The following is a 17,086-nucleotide window of genomic DNA, read 5'->3' as shown; positions in this document are numbered from 1 at the left end:
AAAAAGGTAAATAAACAAATGGTGGCTTTTGTTTTATTACCGTCTGCCTTACCTTACCTTACCTGCTTTACACTTCTTTATAAAAGATCTCATCTCGCTATACGAGCTAGATTTTTATGTGTACAATGAGCGACTCAAGTAAAGAATAATAAGGTTTTTACGAAGATAATCTCCAGTATACTCTAAAGAATAAGTTTATTAACAATGTTAGCTGTCTGTCTAGATAATTTAAACGAAATGGACTGTTTGGCGACAACACGAGGAGCTAAGTTGTGTAAGTTGTTTTATATTGTTAAATTAGTATTTCTTCAGGCTTCAATGTGTAATAGCATTGGTTTATTAACTGTTTAGCATCTGTGAAAGTGCGCAAATGTGGGAAAATGCCAAAGGGCGTAATCATTGGATTCTTTCAAAAAGTCTTGAAAAATTCTCAGCATGTAACCACAATATACTGAGACTTAATTTCTCATATCATTCAATTTAATTTTATCTCAATTATGAATGTCTCAAAATAATTAGCTTCTGGGCTCGTTTTATATTAAAACAGTACATAATATAAAGTAATTATAAAACACTGCTCAAAGGACTCGTTATTAGATCAAACAAATAAAAAAAGGTCTGAAATGAATGGACATAAACCATAAACATAACAAATTTATATAATTATATATTAATCTGTGGACCCATAGATTATACCAGGGGGGTGCAACTCCCATACAAAGGAAAATAACATACAACTAGCGTCATCTTACTCCTGTGGCGACGTCATTTTTGTAACTTTTAGGCATTAATGATCTAATAAACTCACTAGATGGCAGATATGAGTTCTGACTCAATAAAAAATGTAGCGTACTTTGAAGCAGTGCTTCAACTTTTAGGGGATTCTCCCTTTTTTAGGGAAAAATAGCTGATATTTTGGATGATAAAGACAATTTAAAAAATACCAGGATTTAGGATATTTCGGGGTAAAAAGCAAAGCCTATACTAGTAACTGTTGTGAATTTTAAAATAAACGATAATTAAAGTAAAACAATGAACATTTTATTTTATGGAGAGAGAATGACATTAAGTCGAGTTGACAAGTAAAAGAATAAAACAGAGTTGTGTATAAAAACTATAAAGGTTTGATTCAACAGTAACCCTCTAGTAAAGTAAATCATAGATTAAGCCACTGCTTTTTCTTAGGGATTCCCCAGAATCCCAATAAGTATAATCCGCCAAATTTTTATTTACCTATTTTCGTTGATGTCACCAGAACTTACTTGTATTGTAATATACAGGTACTTCATGTACCATGAAAGATTATCATGGTAATTTCATTTACGAAAACCTTGTAATTGTCATTTCACTTTTGCTAGCAGTTCCTTCTTCAAAGACTGAGGTGGAAAGATTATTCAGTGTTCTCAAATTTAAAAACTGACAAAAGAAACAGGCTTTCTAATGAAACCCTGAACGGCTTGCTTCATAGAAAGTTCCCAACTTTGCCAGCAAACAATTGCTCAATTTTAGAACCGAACAGTGTTAGGTTGTGCAGCAAAAGAATATAAAAGCAATGCGTCGACTTCCTTGAAAATTCTAATCCTATAGATCTATGATCTTCTGGGGGCGTTTATATTATATATACCTACATTAAATAATATGCTGTGGTTTATTTTCTGTATTTTATTTACGCTTTCTATATAAAGGATTTATGAAAGTTGTCTAGGAAATTTTAGGGTAAATTCAAAAGAAACTAGGGTAAAATGTGTTAAAAAAAACGTAAGTGGAAACACTGCTTTGAAGTTTTCAAAATTCCAGGGACGTAAAACAATCTCAAAAAAAAAAAAAAGTTTTCAAAATGTCGTAACCATAGATTATACACTTAATATATTTGAGATAGATGCGCAACTCTCATTTTTATTTTTGCTTTAGTTAGAGCCCAGGACAGCAGACGTCGCTGCTGTCGATTATTAGTCTCCCTACCCCCCACCAGGTGGCTTTTTTAGTAATTTTAATATTTTTTATAATTAACTCTCTTTATGAAAAAATCTTATCGTTTAGAATCGCTGAAATTCCCGGTAGTACTTATGAAATATTAAAGAACGTTTGATTGTGTTCAGCATTCTAATCGATAAGACCTTTTCATACAGAGAGAAAACAGTTTTTTAAAATAAAAAGCTGTAATTCTCTGTAAGCTATTTAATTTCCCTATATTACAAATAATTTTCTGTTAAAAGATTGTATGAACGTACAATTGTATAAAATTTCGAATAACAATAACTCCTCTAGATTAATCCTACTAGCGTACTTATTAACATTAAATCGAAAGTTATCTAAAAGTTAATTAAGTCTAGATAATCAAATCATTCAATGTCAATTAAGTCATTTGTGCGAAATATAACCATGTCAGCTTTCCATTACAAACATAGTAGACAATTTGAATTAAATTTAATAAATTTGATTCTTAATGATAGCAGTTCTTGCTTAAAGTTGATCGTGACAGATCATGACCTTGTATGAAAATATTACATCTATAAACACTACCTATGCTTCGTCATACAATAATTGCCATTTAAACTAGCATTGTAGAGATAATACACACACTAAAGTGAATACTAAATTATTCTTAGCATTCTTATAAACATTTAGAAATTTAAGAAACGATTAACCCACAATCATGTTCATAACATGTGACATTTTGTTCTGCACAAACGTTTTATTACATGATTTGAAAAACAAAAAATGTTTAAAAAATGTAATGATGATTTAAAGTACTCTTAAATATTGATAGTTTGTACTTAATGACGCTTATAGTAATCTTAGACATGATTACAATAGTTATACTTTTATTCCCTATCTAAATTATTTCTATTCTGACATTTCTGATGCTTTAGCTTTGGTAATACTAGATGAAACAAACAGCAGATTGAAAGAAAATCATCTTAAAGTTAATTACATTCATTACAAACCATTAGTTTGCATTTTGTTACAAAAGAAACTGATGTTCGTTACATGCAAATGAATTATAAACATACACATCCAAACATAAAATGTAAATTTATCTTTTAATCCAAATTAAATGTACATTAATATTACATCTAAATAATAGAAAGGGTTTCGAAAATTTTTAGTGCACTCAACAGCAGACGAGCACGCAACCCGGCTCATGATAAGTGGTCACCAGTGCTTATAAACTTCAGCAGTGCCATAGGGGTTGCTGTCTATCACTTAAGTTTTAATAAATTATTAATATACTCAATCACAAGCATATTGATTTCACATAATGAAAATGTAAGAAACATAATCATGTTTGGGCATTTTCATTTATATCTGCTCATACAGAAAACACAACTTAGCAAATATATTCCACAGTTAATCTAAATAATTGCAAATAATGCTTTTGAAGACCGCTGACTTTTGATCATTAATTAAAATCATCTTCTCGTAGAATGTACAAAAGGTTATTTACAAAAATTTATATCAGTATTTTCATATATTACTAACTTACTAATTACAACTATTCAAACGTAATACTATAACTATAAGAACTAAACAACCTATTTTAAAACAAAATTGGCATCAATCTAGTTCTTATGAACTATTTCAATTATTAATTTATAAATTATAAACATATTTAAAAAAAATTAAGATCCTTGAGAGTTCACGTTCCTTGCTGAATCAGTTTCTCTTCTGAAACGGACAAACAACGTATCTTAAGTATGTAACAAATATTGAAAAAATACGACCATGAAAAATTTTGTGTTAATGTAATCATACTTACAAATTAATATATTACATAACACGTTCTGGTTCAAATATAGTGCATCAATCTTTTCATGTTTCAGACATTTTAGTGCTCCTTATAATTTTTCCATAAAATTTTGTCATAATCAAACCTTTGTCTACAAAAATAAAAACATTATTTTATATTGGGTAGAAGGATGAACGTGGTCACAGGCCACTTGGTGTAACTTGGTTATCAAACACCAGGAAACAAAACGTGAATGCCATAATCTAACTTTGGATGTGAGATCAATTGTGCTGTATTTTATTTAAACAGGAAAGCATGACTGATTGATCATTCCAAAAAACTAGTTCGGGCCCACTTGACAATAAAAATATAATACGCTGAGTTGCAAAACATAAATACTTCCACCCACTCGAGACAATTTTATTATCTGAGGTGTGTGTGTGATAGTACGAGACTTAATACAGACTGTTTTGATCAAAACTTAACATATATGATAGCTAGGCAGCAGAAATAGGAAGGACCATTAGTTGGTGCTAATTCATTTAATTATATTATGAATAATAATTCTGTTAGCAAATAATATACCGGGAAAATAGTGTAAACTCACCGTTATCAAGGCATCCGAAATAGCATTTCATTTTCGATCTTCGAGGCATGCTGATTTTTAATAATAAACTTTCTGTAAGAAATGAAAATAGTTACACAGGCTTACGAAACGCTAACGAAGAAAAAAGTATTGGAGCCAAGTTATGTCTAAAAAGAATTCAAAACAGAGTTTCTCAATGTCTAATCGTCTAATATTCTCATAAAGCTAAAAGTTGCTCTAAATTAATACTACAACGTAAAATAACTCACACCAAGACCAAAAAAAAACAATTTAAAAAATTAAAGCGTTACGACATTTTGAAAACTTTTTTTTTTTTTAGATTGTTTTACGTCCCTGGAATTTTGAAAACTTCAAAGCAGTGTTTCCACTTACGTTTTTTTTACCACGTTTTACCCTAGTTTCTTTTGAATTTATCCCTAAAATTTCCTAAACAACTTTCATAAATCCTTTATATAGAAAGCATAAATAAAATACAGAAAATAAACCACAGTATATTATTTAATGTAAATATTTAATATAAACGCCCCCAGAAGATCATAGATCTATAGGATTAGAATTTTCAAGGAAGTCGACGCATTGCTTTTATATTCTTTTGCTGCACGCAACCTAACACTGTTCGGTTCTAAAATTGAGCAATTGTTTGTTGGCAAAGTTGGGAACTTTCTATGAAGCAAGCCGTTCATTAGAAAGCCTGTTTCTTTTGTCAGTTTTTACATTTGAGAACACTGAATAATCTTTCCACCTCAGTCTTTGAAGAAGGAACTGCTAGCAAAAGTGAAATGACAATTACAAGGTTTTCGTAAATGAAATTACCATGATAATCTTTCATGGTACATAAAGTACCTGTATATTACAATACAAGTAAGTTCTGGTGACATCAACGAAAATAGGTAAATAAAAATTTGGCGGATTATACTTATTGGGATTCTGGGGAATCCCTAAGAAAAAAGCAGTGGCTTAATCTATGATTTACTTTACTAGAGGGTTACTGTTGAATCAAACCTTCTTTATAGTTTTTATACACAACTCTGTTTTATTCTTTTACTTGTCAACTTGACTTAATGTCATTCTCTCCATAAAATAAAATGTTCATTGTTTTACTTTAATTATCGTTTATTTTAAAATTCACAACAGTTACTAGTATAGGCTTTGCTTTTTACCCCGAAATATCCTAAATCCTGGTATTTTTCAAATTTTCTTTATCATCCAAAATATCAGCTATTTTTCCCTAAAAAAGGGAGAATTCCCTAAAAGTGGAAGCACTGCTTCAAAGTACGCTAACATTTTTTATTGAGTCAGAACTCGTATCTGCCATCTAGTGAGTTTATTAGTTCATTAAGGCCAAAACGTTACAAAAATGACGTCGCCACAGGAGTAAGATGACGCTAGTTGTATGTTATTTTCCTTTGTATGGGAGTTGCACCCCCCTGGTCGTAACGATTTAATTTTTTAAATCGTTTTTTTTTGGTCTTGGTGTGAGTTATTTTACGTTGTAGTATTAATTTAGAGCAACTTTTAGCTTTATGAGAATATTAGACGATTAGACATTGAGAAACTCTGTTTTGAATTCTCTTTAGACATAACTTGGCTCCAATACTTTTTTCTTCGTTAGCGTTTCGTAAGCCTGTGTAACTATTTTCATTTCTTACAGAATGTTTATTATTAAAAATCAGCATGCCTCGAAGATCGAAAATGAAATGCTATTTCGGATGCCTTGATAACGGTGAGTTTACACTATTTTCCCGGTATATTATTTACTAACAGAATTATTATTCATAATATAATTAAATGAATTAGCACCAACTAATGGTCCTTCCTATTTCTGCTGCCTAGCTATCATATATGTTAAGTTTTGATCAAAACAGTCGGTATTAAGTCTCGTACTATCACACACACACCTCAGATAATAAAATTGTATCGAGTGGGTGGAAGTATTTATGTTTTGCAACTCAGCGTATTATATGCTTATTGTCAAGTGGGCCCGAACTAGTTTTTTGGAATGATCAATCAGTCATGCTTTCCTGTTTAAATAAAATACAGCACAATTGATCTCACATCCAAAGTTAGATGATGGCATTCACGTTTTGTTTCCTGGTGTTTGATAACTAAGTTACACCAAGTGGCCTGTGACCACGTTCATCCTTCTACCCAATATAAAATAATGTTTTTATTTTTGTAGACAAAGGTTTGATAATGACAAAATTTTATGGAAAAATTATAAGGAGCACTAAAATGTCTGAAACATGAAAAGATTGATGCACTATATTTGAACCAGAACGTGTTATGTAATATATTAATTTGTAAGTATGATTACATTAACACTAAATTTTTCATGGTCGTATTTTTTCAATATTTGTTACATACTTAAGATACTTTGTTTCTCCGTTTCAGAAGAGAAACTGATTCAGCAAGGAACGTGAACTCTCAAGGGATCTTAATTTTTTTTAAATATGTTTATAATTGATAAATTAATAATTGAAATAGTTCATAAGAACTAAATTGATGCCAATTTTGTTTTAAAATAGGTTGTTTAGTTCTTATAGTTATAGTATTACGTTTGAATAGTTGTAATTAGTAAGTTAGTAATATATGAAAATACTGATATAAATTTTTGTAAATAACCTTTTGTAAATTCTACGAGAAGATGATTTTAATTAATGATCAAAAGTCAACGGTCTTTAAAAGCATTATTTGCAATTATTTAGATTAACTGTGGAATATATTTGCTAAGTTGTGTTTTCTGTATGAGCAGATATAAATGAAAATGCCCAAACATGATTACGTTTCTTACATTTTCATTATGTGAAATCAATATGCTTGTGACTGAGTATATTAATAATTTATTAAAACTTAAGTGATAGACAGCAACCCCTATGGCACTGCTGAAGTTTATAAGCACTGGTGACCACTTATCATGGGCCGGGTTGCGTGCTCGTCTGCTGTTGAGTGCAATAAAAATTTTCGAAACCCTTTCTATTATTTAGATGTAATATTAGTGTACATTTAATTTGGATTAAAAGATAAATTTACATTTTATGTTTGCATGTGTATGTTTATAATTCATTTGCATGTAACGAACACCAGTTTCTTTTGTAACAAAATGTAAACTAATGGTTTGTAATGAATGTAATTAACTTTAAGATGATTTTCTTTCAATCTGCTGTTTGTTTCATCTAGTATTACCAAAGCTAAAGCATCAGAAACGTCAGAATAGAAATAATTTAGATAGGGAATAAAAGTATAACTAATGTAATCATGTCTAAGATTACTATAAGCGTCATTAAGTACAAACTATCAATATCTAAGAGTACTTTAAATCATCATTACATTTTTTAAACATTTTTTGTTTTTCAAATCATGTAATAAAACGTTTGTGCAGAACAAAATGTCACATGTTATGAACATGATTGTGGGTTAATCGTTTCTTAAATTTCTAAATGTTTATAAGAATGCTAAGAATAATTTAGTATTCACTTTAGTGTGTGTATTATCTCTACAATGCTAGTATAAATGACAATTATTGTATGACGAAGCATAGGTAGTGTTTATAGATGTAATATTTTCATACAAGGTCATGATCTGTCACGATCAACTTTAAGCAAGAACTGCTATAGTTAAGAAACAAATTTATTAAATTTAATTCAAATTGTCTACTATGTTTGTAATGGAAAGCTGACATGTTTATATTTCGCACAAATGACTTAAGTGACATTGAATGATTTGATTATCTAGACTTAATTAACTTTTAGATAACTTTCGATTTAATGTTATTAAGTACTCTAGTAGGATTAATCTAGAGGAGTTATTGTTATTCGAAATTTTATACAATTGTACGTTCATACTATCTTTTAACAGTAAATTGTTTGTAATATAGGGAAATTAAATAGCTTACAGAGAATTACAGCTTTTTATTTAAAAAAACTGTTTTCTCTCTGTATGAAAAGGTCTTATCGATTAGAATGCTGAACACAATCAAACGTTCTTTAATATTTCATAAGTACTACCGGGAATTTCAGCGATTCTAAACGATAAGATTTTTTCATAAAGAGAGTTAATTATAAAAAATATTAAAATTACTAAAAAAGCCACCTGGTGGGGGGTAGGGAGACTAATAATCGACAGCAGCGACGCCTGCTGTCCCGGGCTCTAACTAAAGCAAAAATAAAAATGAGAGTTGCGCATCTATCTCAAATATATTAAGTGTATAATCTATGGATTATACACATAGATTATACACTTTATATATTTGAGTGATTAAATCTATGGATTATACACATAGATTATACACTTAATATATTTGAGAATTATACACTTAATTGTGGACCTAACAAAATAGAAAAACAATTTTTTTTTCAATCAATTTAATTAAATTTTTATGGAAATAGAATTAAAATGACTTCCGCATCATCCAGTAGCGCTAGGAATTTGTTCGCGGAGTCCAAACAAAGGCTCGCTGAAAGAGTGCAAGTGAATATGAACAATATTTCGTCGTTGGCGAGACAAATTCAGAGAGGTTCTAAATCTAATGAGGTAACCGACGATTTTACTTTACTTAAAAAAAATCGGCTCCAAGTAATTATAAAATGAGAAGATGACTGAATATGCTGAAAGAGTCATAGGTCCAGTAGTGGTTAAGGCCCTTGGAGTTTTGCGGTAGGTAGCCGCTTGGTTCTGCCCCTGGCATTGCTGAAGTCCATGGGCGACGGTAACCATTCACTACCAGGTGGGCCTATGCTCGTCTGCCTACAAGGGCAATAAAAAAAAAGAGTAAAACCATAATAGCTAAAATAAAAATTATTTATTTTAATATATCTGTGTTATAAAATGTATCTATAATAGTTAGCAATTTTAAACTATATCTTATGGATTGCGAGATGCGAGAGTTACTGAAAATAGACTGAAATGCTCTGAAATATTAAATTGTATGTCATTTAATTATATTCCAGCTGTTAACAAAAGCAGCAAGAGAAATGGCATCAACAGAACATCAGATTGAAACCAGTGAGGAAAATTTGAAGAAGATGCAATTAATAGCAGTCCACATTGGATATCAATTTGAAAACATTCATAAGTCTGCAAAAATGCTGACAGAAATAAATGAACAAATTACAGCTATGCAAAGATGAGAAATTATTGGGAAACTGTTTTTGTTTGTGACTACACAGACGAACGGCAAAAGGTTCAATCAACTCAAAGCTTTCTTTATAGTGGTGGTGACTAAGCTTTTATGTGTACGAGATTTCAAATTGTATTAGATTTCAAAAAAGAACATAAATTGTGGACATTATTTAATTATTTGCTGTAGGATTTTAGATTTTGTTTTCAGCCACTGAACTATTTTTCTTAATGGATAATATTTTATGTAATTTGGGATTTGAGATTGAATATTTGTTCATGACTGTACTCTATAAGTATTTTATAATAAATTAATTATGTAATTCAATGAAATTAATAAAAAAATATTTAAGAGCATTGTGTATCTTTCTGTTATTGTTCATGATGGATTGAAATTAGAACAGCAACCAATCCTGAATATTATGTGATACATATCTATTTACTGACTAGTAAAGTATTAGGAAACAACCTTTGTGGAGTTTAAGTATATCATCATGATCAGCCATGCATTGCTGGATATAAGTCTCCCCAAGGATCTTCATGGCCTCGAATATAGACACAATAAAGTAATTTGTATTTTCATCCTTAGCCCCTGTGCTTTGAATAGTCTATATATTTTTTTTATTGGTGAATTGCCATTTATTTAATCAGGAGTTAATAAACTCGCTTCATTCTTGAAATGCTCCACTATCGAACAATTATTATATTATGATATTTCCTCCAGACGTTTCGGTTTTGTTCCAATTGTTTTTTTAAGCAGTCATGGCATGGCATGGCATCATCAAGGCATGACTGTTTAAAAAAACATAGGACTTAAGACACAGGATTTAGAATACAATTGTTACTTCGACCTGTGTGCTTAGTGCGAGTTTTTGAACGTTCTGGATAGCGTAAAAGTTAGCTCATATTTGTATGGAATGGAATCGATTGCGTACGTTTGCCGCTAGGGGCGCTGTTCCAACTGCATAAAAAATTGGGTTAACTCTTACGCTATCGAGAACGTTGAAAAACTCGCACTAAGCACACTGTTTCAATATGGGTGAAGGCGTACTGGTGGTAGGACCTCTTGTGAGTCCGCGCGGGTGGGTACCACCACCCTGCCTATTTCTGCCGTGAAGCAGTAATGCGTTTCGGTTTGAAGGGTGGGGCAGCCGTTGTAACTTACTTGAGACCTTAGAACTTATATCTCAAGGTGGGTGGCGCATTTACGTTGTGATGTCTATGGGCTCCAGTAACCACTTAACACCAGATGGGCTGTGAGCTCGTCCACCCATCTAAGCAATAAAAAAAAAGGCGTTTACAGATCTAAGGGCTTACTACATTTTTTTTTATCTAACATGTATTCGGTTTGCGCAGTAGGCATCGGATTAACTATATCCATAATAATAATAATAAAGCCTTTATTCAGACAAATACATTTTCTTTTTTTACATATACAAGTGGTATTAATATTATTTAATTTTTTTTTTTTTTTTTTTGAATCTTTTTTTTTTTTTTTTACCTATGATAATATTAGTTATTGTCTGTTTGTCTATTATAGACATAGGCCTCCATCCATAAGCCTATATCCATAAGCCATAGATAATAATACACTAAATATTTAAGATCTTAAGCGACGGTAACCGGTCACATGATCAATATGTTTAGACTGTGGGCACAAACGAAAAAAAAACATTCGTCATTTCCAATTCCGTGTACCAATTTCATGGAAAAGAAGCAACATCTAGGGCTATATAAAAAGAAAAACAAGCGGTTTCTATCCAAAAATGTAAATTTTTCAATAAACAAATCATGATTCATACTAGTCTAAAACCAACCACGTAGTCTTAGTTATATTCTCGGGTACTTTCACTGGCCCTAAACGTAATGCTCGCGATTAGATTGCTTCCTGGTTCCTAGTAGGTACATAAACATGTCACGATTGTAATTTGCATAATTCAAGCAGATCGCGAAAACCAAGTAGAACACGCATTTTCGAAGATAAATAATCTTGCGCATTAAAATATCATTATCATCATTATTTCATCATTATCATCATTATTTCTATTGGGATTAGAAGCACACGTACCTATTCATTAATTATATGGTACGGTTCTAAATTATTATTTTTGGATACAGGAGTAGGTAGTTAGAACGGGAGAGACCAGAATGCCGCAACAACTACTATACGGTATACCTAACTGGTTTTAGGTGAAAATAAAAAAAAAAACAGCCAAATGGTCAAATATTCATATATTAATCAAGATTTCCGATCGCGAATGAAATCCGAATTTCTGTGTAATTGTACAGGAGTCAGGATCAATAAGCTTCGAATCCTGATCACGCAGGAACAAGTCATCGTCGTCGCCCTAGACACGTCTTTACGGAACAATCAGATCTAATAACTCTTGCATTAGTCTCCTTCAGCTCTAACACTAGGAGCAGGCTTAGGGACCTCGGTAAACGTACTCGAACTCGGCAAAGAGTTTGACGTGCAACCTAACCCATGCATCAGCCCGCTAAGCTTCTCGCCGGCTCTTCTCAGCGGGTTGCGATCCCGATCCGGTAGTAGATTCATTCGCGAAGCAGTTCCTCTTGTGATGTTAGGTTTTTTTTTATGATTGAAAGATTACTGGTGGCCCGGAGGCGTTTCCAGCTTCACCAGGACAGGTGAGCGAGCGAAGGCTCAGCCAGGAGGGGAGGGATTTGCTAACAACTGCCCGAGCGCCTCCGAAGGAGACCTAACAACTCAAGAGCAATTGCTTCGCGAATGAATCTACTATCGGATCGGAATCGCGACCCACTGAGAAGATCCGGCGAGGTGTTGTTAGGTCTTCTTCGGAGGCGCACGGCAGCTGTTAGCAAATCCCACACTCCTAGCCTTTGCTCGCCCCCCTGTCCTGGTGAAACTGGAAAGGCCTCCGGGCCAATAGAAAAAAGATCAATAAGCTCTATGCCGACCCACAAGGCTACTATAGTCTATGCTTTTTCTTAGCGGAGTAGAAAACAAACGTATTGTTCAGTGTAAACAATAACATCTGTATCCATGATCTTTATCTGACCTAACATTATAAATATGAGTTTATTTGCATGTTTATTACTCAATCAAGCGAAATAACGGAACGAATTTGTTTGAAAATTGAAAATAAAAATATTGTTTGTAATCTGGATTAACACAGAGAACATAATGGAAAATGATATAAACCGGGCAATGCGGAGTAACCCAGCTTATATCAGCTTGACATAAGCATATATCAGCTTGATATAAGCTTATATCAGCTTGATATAAGCTTGGAGAGCAATAAGACAATGTTTTCGCTGGTTCATAGTTTTATGAACCAAAATGCAGTGGTTTTTTACAGACCAGAGAGTGGCTTAAGTGATTCTATATTGAGGAATAATGCTTTATCAATTTCATATTCATATTCAATTTTATATTCATTCATATTCAATTTTAATTTCAAATTGAGCCCTGATGAAATCGCGGCTCGCGTTCTATTTTTAGTAAGTAGGTAGGTAACCGACGTGACCAGAATGATTTGGAAATAAAAGGGATTTAATAAAAAAAGTTACCCCTAAAATAGAAGTGGAGATCCAAAGAAACATGTCATTCTACTTACTAGGTTTGGTGGGAGTCATTAAAATTTCAAAACCTTGTTCCACATTCAACTAAAAGGATAACAATCGTAATATTGCATGTCATTTCATAACGTATATAAACGAATGAGAGCACAATTTATTCAATTCCGTTTTTTGTTAGACGTTTAAAAAAAATGCAATGATTTTTTTTATTGTAATAAGTTTCACACTGACCTCTGACCGGAGATTTCACTTTGCGATTGTCAATATTATTCAAATAAAATAACGATAATTTAATAATTTGAGGGAAAAGATAATGATTTGTTATTGTAACTAGATTTAAGATAAACCAAAACAGTTCAGTAACTTTATCTCCTTTATTTGTTTGTAAATATATTTTTTTGTTCGGAATTAAAGCAAAAAAGAAGAGGGACTTCCATAAAATAAAATAAGAAGTTATATAAACATTATTTATAATTAGGGATAACCCATATACTACCGGTCGAATTGTGAAAAAAATTAATGACACAAGAAACACCGGGTTTCAACTAAAAGAAAAACGTACGAAATGGATTAACTTTTATTTTTTTTTCCACAGGAGAAAATCGCCGGATCCCCACCCGCGCGGCAGGTGGGGTATGTGGGAGTTGAACCTCACTAAAAACTCCTGCCGCTCACAACCGGCGCCCTACCTCGGACCGGGCCGGAGCCCAGTCGGGGCTATTGAAACGGCGGGACAGGGTTGACGCAGAGCACATTACATCCATCCCACCGTCCCACGGACGCCGGACCGGCGGCCGCCAGCGACACGACCACCGGTTCCCTCGTTCAGCGGGCCGAGGGCCCGCTTTGATGGCGCCGCGTTACACCTTCCCCCAGAGCGGTCGGGGGAACGCGGTCTACCATCACCCGGCTTCCTACTGCGGGTGAGCGTGCAAAGCACGCCACCCCACGTCTGGGTCTCTCCCCGCACAAAACGGGTGGGACCCCTAGCTTTTAGGGGGCCAGGTCACGGATACGACCCCGGTCCCGACCCCCTGCTCGGCAGCGGCGGGTTTCTGCGTAGTGAGGAGAGCTTTGCCTCACTCGCCCCGCCGCCTCCTTCTGCGAGATGGTGCACTCGCAGAAGTCGAGCATAGCCTTCCATGACTCATCGCCGCCAAGCATCGACGCCACGACGCCAGGCAGCGACAAGTCAGGTCCTATCTTTGCGACCAGGACACGGCGCTGCAGAAATGGATTTACTTAGACAATTTTTGAGGTATCATCACACGAAAAAAAACCAACCGAATTGAAAGCTCTTCCTATTTTTAACACTCAGCTTAAACAATTTTTTCCCGTTTGTTACAAGAACAAAAATGAAGAACAAAAGCTAAGACAAAATTTAATCGGAACATAAATTGAATATGAATTTTGTGGGGTCCGTGATTATTGTATATTAACTAAAAAACTAGTATGATAAATGGGAGGAATGCTTTTGATATTATTAATCAACAACCTTTACGTTTGCACGTGGGTCCATTGTCGTAATATTGTCAACATACTCAAAATACAATATAATGTTCTAGTATATATACTATTTTCCTTAACGTCTTTACATGAAAACTGATTTTGGTATTTAACTTCAATCTCCTAGTCCATTCTTAAGTGCGCATTCAAAATTTTGAAACTCTAATTACGCATAACATATTCAAAGATAGATTAGGTCCCCTCCAATGAGTCTAGTTAGCTTGAAATGTTTTATTTTTATATCATGACAATCGTGCCTACCGTGCCATTGTGTCCATTACCCGCTCTAATTCTTACACTTTCATTTTTTTTTTCTGCGACATCCATTATTATTCTATTGAGTACGAGGTTACGCAACCCGCCTTTGACGTTTTGATATAATTTTTAGTGCTTTGTGTCGCGGCCAAGACGAATTTGCCATCGAGATAACTGATAATACACTTTTCTGTCTGTGTTTTAAAGTTATTTTTAGAGAGGCGTCCGTTTTCGACTGTCTTGTGTTACGATTTGTTCGTGACTGCAGAAGCGACTGGGGGTCGTTACGCAAGTTCGGATTATAATTATTTGAGTGGAAAGTGCAAAATTAGCCAGCCGACTAATGTTACAAATAGTTTCGTTCTGTTTAAGCCGACGCTACAAGCGCTGTGAATTGTTGATTAAGTGTTTACGGGCCTTCTATTTTGAAGACGTAAAAAATTTATTTCATTATTTACAGTTGTTTTATTTATTTATTTTTTATTGCTTAGATGGGTGGACGAGCTCACAGCTCACCTGGTGTTAAGTGCTTACTGGAGCCCATAGACATATACAACGTAAATGCGCCACCCATCTTGAGATATAAGTTCTAAGGTCTCAAGTATAGTTACAACGGCTTCTCCACCCTTCAAACCGAAACGCATTTCTGCTTCACGGCAGAAACAGGCGGGTGGTGGTACCTACCCGCGCGGACTCACAAGAGGTCCTACCACCAGTTAAAGGTCATCATCATCAGCCTGTATTTCTCCACTGCTGGATGTAGTTAAATGTCATGTCGCTGAAAATATCGGAGGGAGGCGTGGAGTGACTGATGGCTTCGTGTTATATATATTGGGCACTCACGGATATTGAAATTAATAAAATATAAATGATTATTTACCTAAGCTTAGTTTTAGGAAAAGACGAACGTTTCCCGTATTCTTTGGGCGAGCAGGTATCTGCTTCATACCCATTTCGTCTTTGGTAATTCGGTAATTCCTTGTCTTGTAATAATTACCTTCTATATAGCATGAACTTTACGAATAAGAGTTGCTTAATACCATTTCAAATATGTTTTTATTAGCTTCTATATACCTAGTCAGGCCATAAAATTCTGTCACATGTTTAATGTAAAATAATTGAAACAAGTTTATTCATTATGTAACCATTCATATACCAAAATGAACTTAACAAAACATAGATTTTTATGACACTAAAGTTTATTCAAAATGACCTCCGTGATTTTGAATACAGGCCTTCAATCTGCGCGGCCAGTCGTCTATCGCAGCACGAACGAGGTCCATGTCAATATCGGCGGCTGCCTTAATCAAGGATGTCTTGAGTGACTCCAAATTGGGATGAGGCTTTGAGCACGCCTTTTCCTCCAAGTGCTGCCATATCTTGTAATCTAACGGATTCAAATCTGGACTGGAGGAGGGCCAGTCTTCGTGCCGGATGAAGTCGATTTCACGCACCTCCAGCCAGTCTTGTGTGCTCTTCGCTCTATGAGCTGGCGCCGAATCTTGTTGGAATACCCAGTGCCTGTTATTGAACATGGTATGAGAAACAGGTTCCACAAGGTTCGTCAGGACTGTATTTTGATACACAACTGCATTCGTTTTTACACCTTTCTCACAAAAATGTACCTCTGTTAAGCCCCAATAAGAAACTCCCAACCATACCATGAGCGAGGATGGAAAATGACCTCGTTGGACACGCGGAATACGGTTGCTCGCTTCTTCACTACTGTGTGCGTACACCTTATCATTTTGTTTGTTGTAGCTCTCTTCTACGGTAAAAATGTTTTCATCCGAAAAAAGAATTTCCCGATATTTTTTTCCCGCGTACCGCTTCAACAAAGCGCGGCATCTCTTCAGTCTCAGGTCCATTAGACGAGCATTCAAACGATGTCCTGTTTTTCTTCGATATGCCCGAAGCCCTAAGTCTTCATTTAACACCCTTTTCACCGTGGTTCTGCTTAACCCCATCTGAAGGGCCAACAGTTTCTGCTTACGTTTGGGATTTCTTTGAATTCGCGCCTTCACAGCTTTTATCACTGCTGGAGTCCTAACAGACCGAGGGCGACCACTTCTTGACCTGTCATCTACACTAGAGTCTTCATTGTATCGTTTGATGGTATGATAAACGAATCTTTTGGTTATATTCAAATTTTTCAGGATGTTAAAAATTTGAATTGGCGCGTAACCGCAACGATGCACGCAATAACTGCAACACGGTCTTCTTTAAGCGTCCACTCCATATTTAAAAATGAGTAAAATTCTAAAAGTATACATTTTTATTTTCATGAACAATTCGAAATTCGAATTCAATAA

At 34.2% G+C, this 17,086-nt stretch overlaps 1 protein-coding gene and 2 long non-coding RNA genes across 3 annotated transcripts in view; 1 reads left to right on the top strand and 2 right to left on the bottom strand.

Annotated features, from left to right (window-relative positions):
• Positions 1-17,086, bottom strand: part of LOC134200745 (uncharacterized) — a 188,368-nt gene that overhangs the window by 75,027 nt on the left and 96,255 nt on the right. The gene's annotated exons all lie outside the window — the stretch shown is intronic.
• On the bottom strand, positions 2,164-4,974 carry LOC134200743 (uncharacterized). Its single transcript, XR_009975787.1, has 4 exons — positions 4,586-4,974; positions 4,338-4,409; positions 3,761-3,881; positions 2,164-3,669 (listed from the first exon to the last, which is right to left on the bottom strand). It is a non-coding gene; the product is annotated as an uncharacterized LOC134200743 (long non-coding RNA).
• LOC101741196 (uncharacterized) lies at positions 8,556-9,809 on the top strand. Its single transcript, XM_004922536.2, has 2 exons — positions 8,556-8,867; positions 9,284-9,809. Exons 1-2 carry the CDS (start codon positions 8,730-8,732, stop codon positions 9,461-9,463), a joined length of 318 nt encoding a protein of 105 aa, XP_004922593.1. The 5' UTR covers positions 8,556-8,729; the 3' UTR covers positions 9,464-9,809.

This window comes from Bombyx mori, chromosome 20 (genome assembly GCF_030269925.1).
Source record: "Bombyx mori chromosome 20, ASM3026992v2".
NCBI lineage: Eukaryota > Metazoa > Arthropoda > Insecta > Lepidoptera > Bombycidae > Bombyx > Bombyx mori.
The sequence above is the reverse complement of the archived record's forward strand: the minus strand, read 5'-3'. Positions and strand labels throughout refer to the sequence as shown.

Excerpts from the sequence above, each read along its gene's own strand:
- LOC101741196 (XM_004922536.2), top strand. The coding sequence starts at position 8,730 with ATGACTTCCGCATCATCCAGTAGCGCTAGGAATTTGTTCGCGGAGTCC. Across the intron at positions 8,868-9,283 it reads GAGGTTCTAAATCTAATGAG|CTGTTAACAAAAGCAGCAAG; the intron begins GTAACCGACGAT and ends ATTATATTCCAG.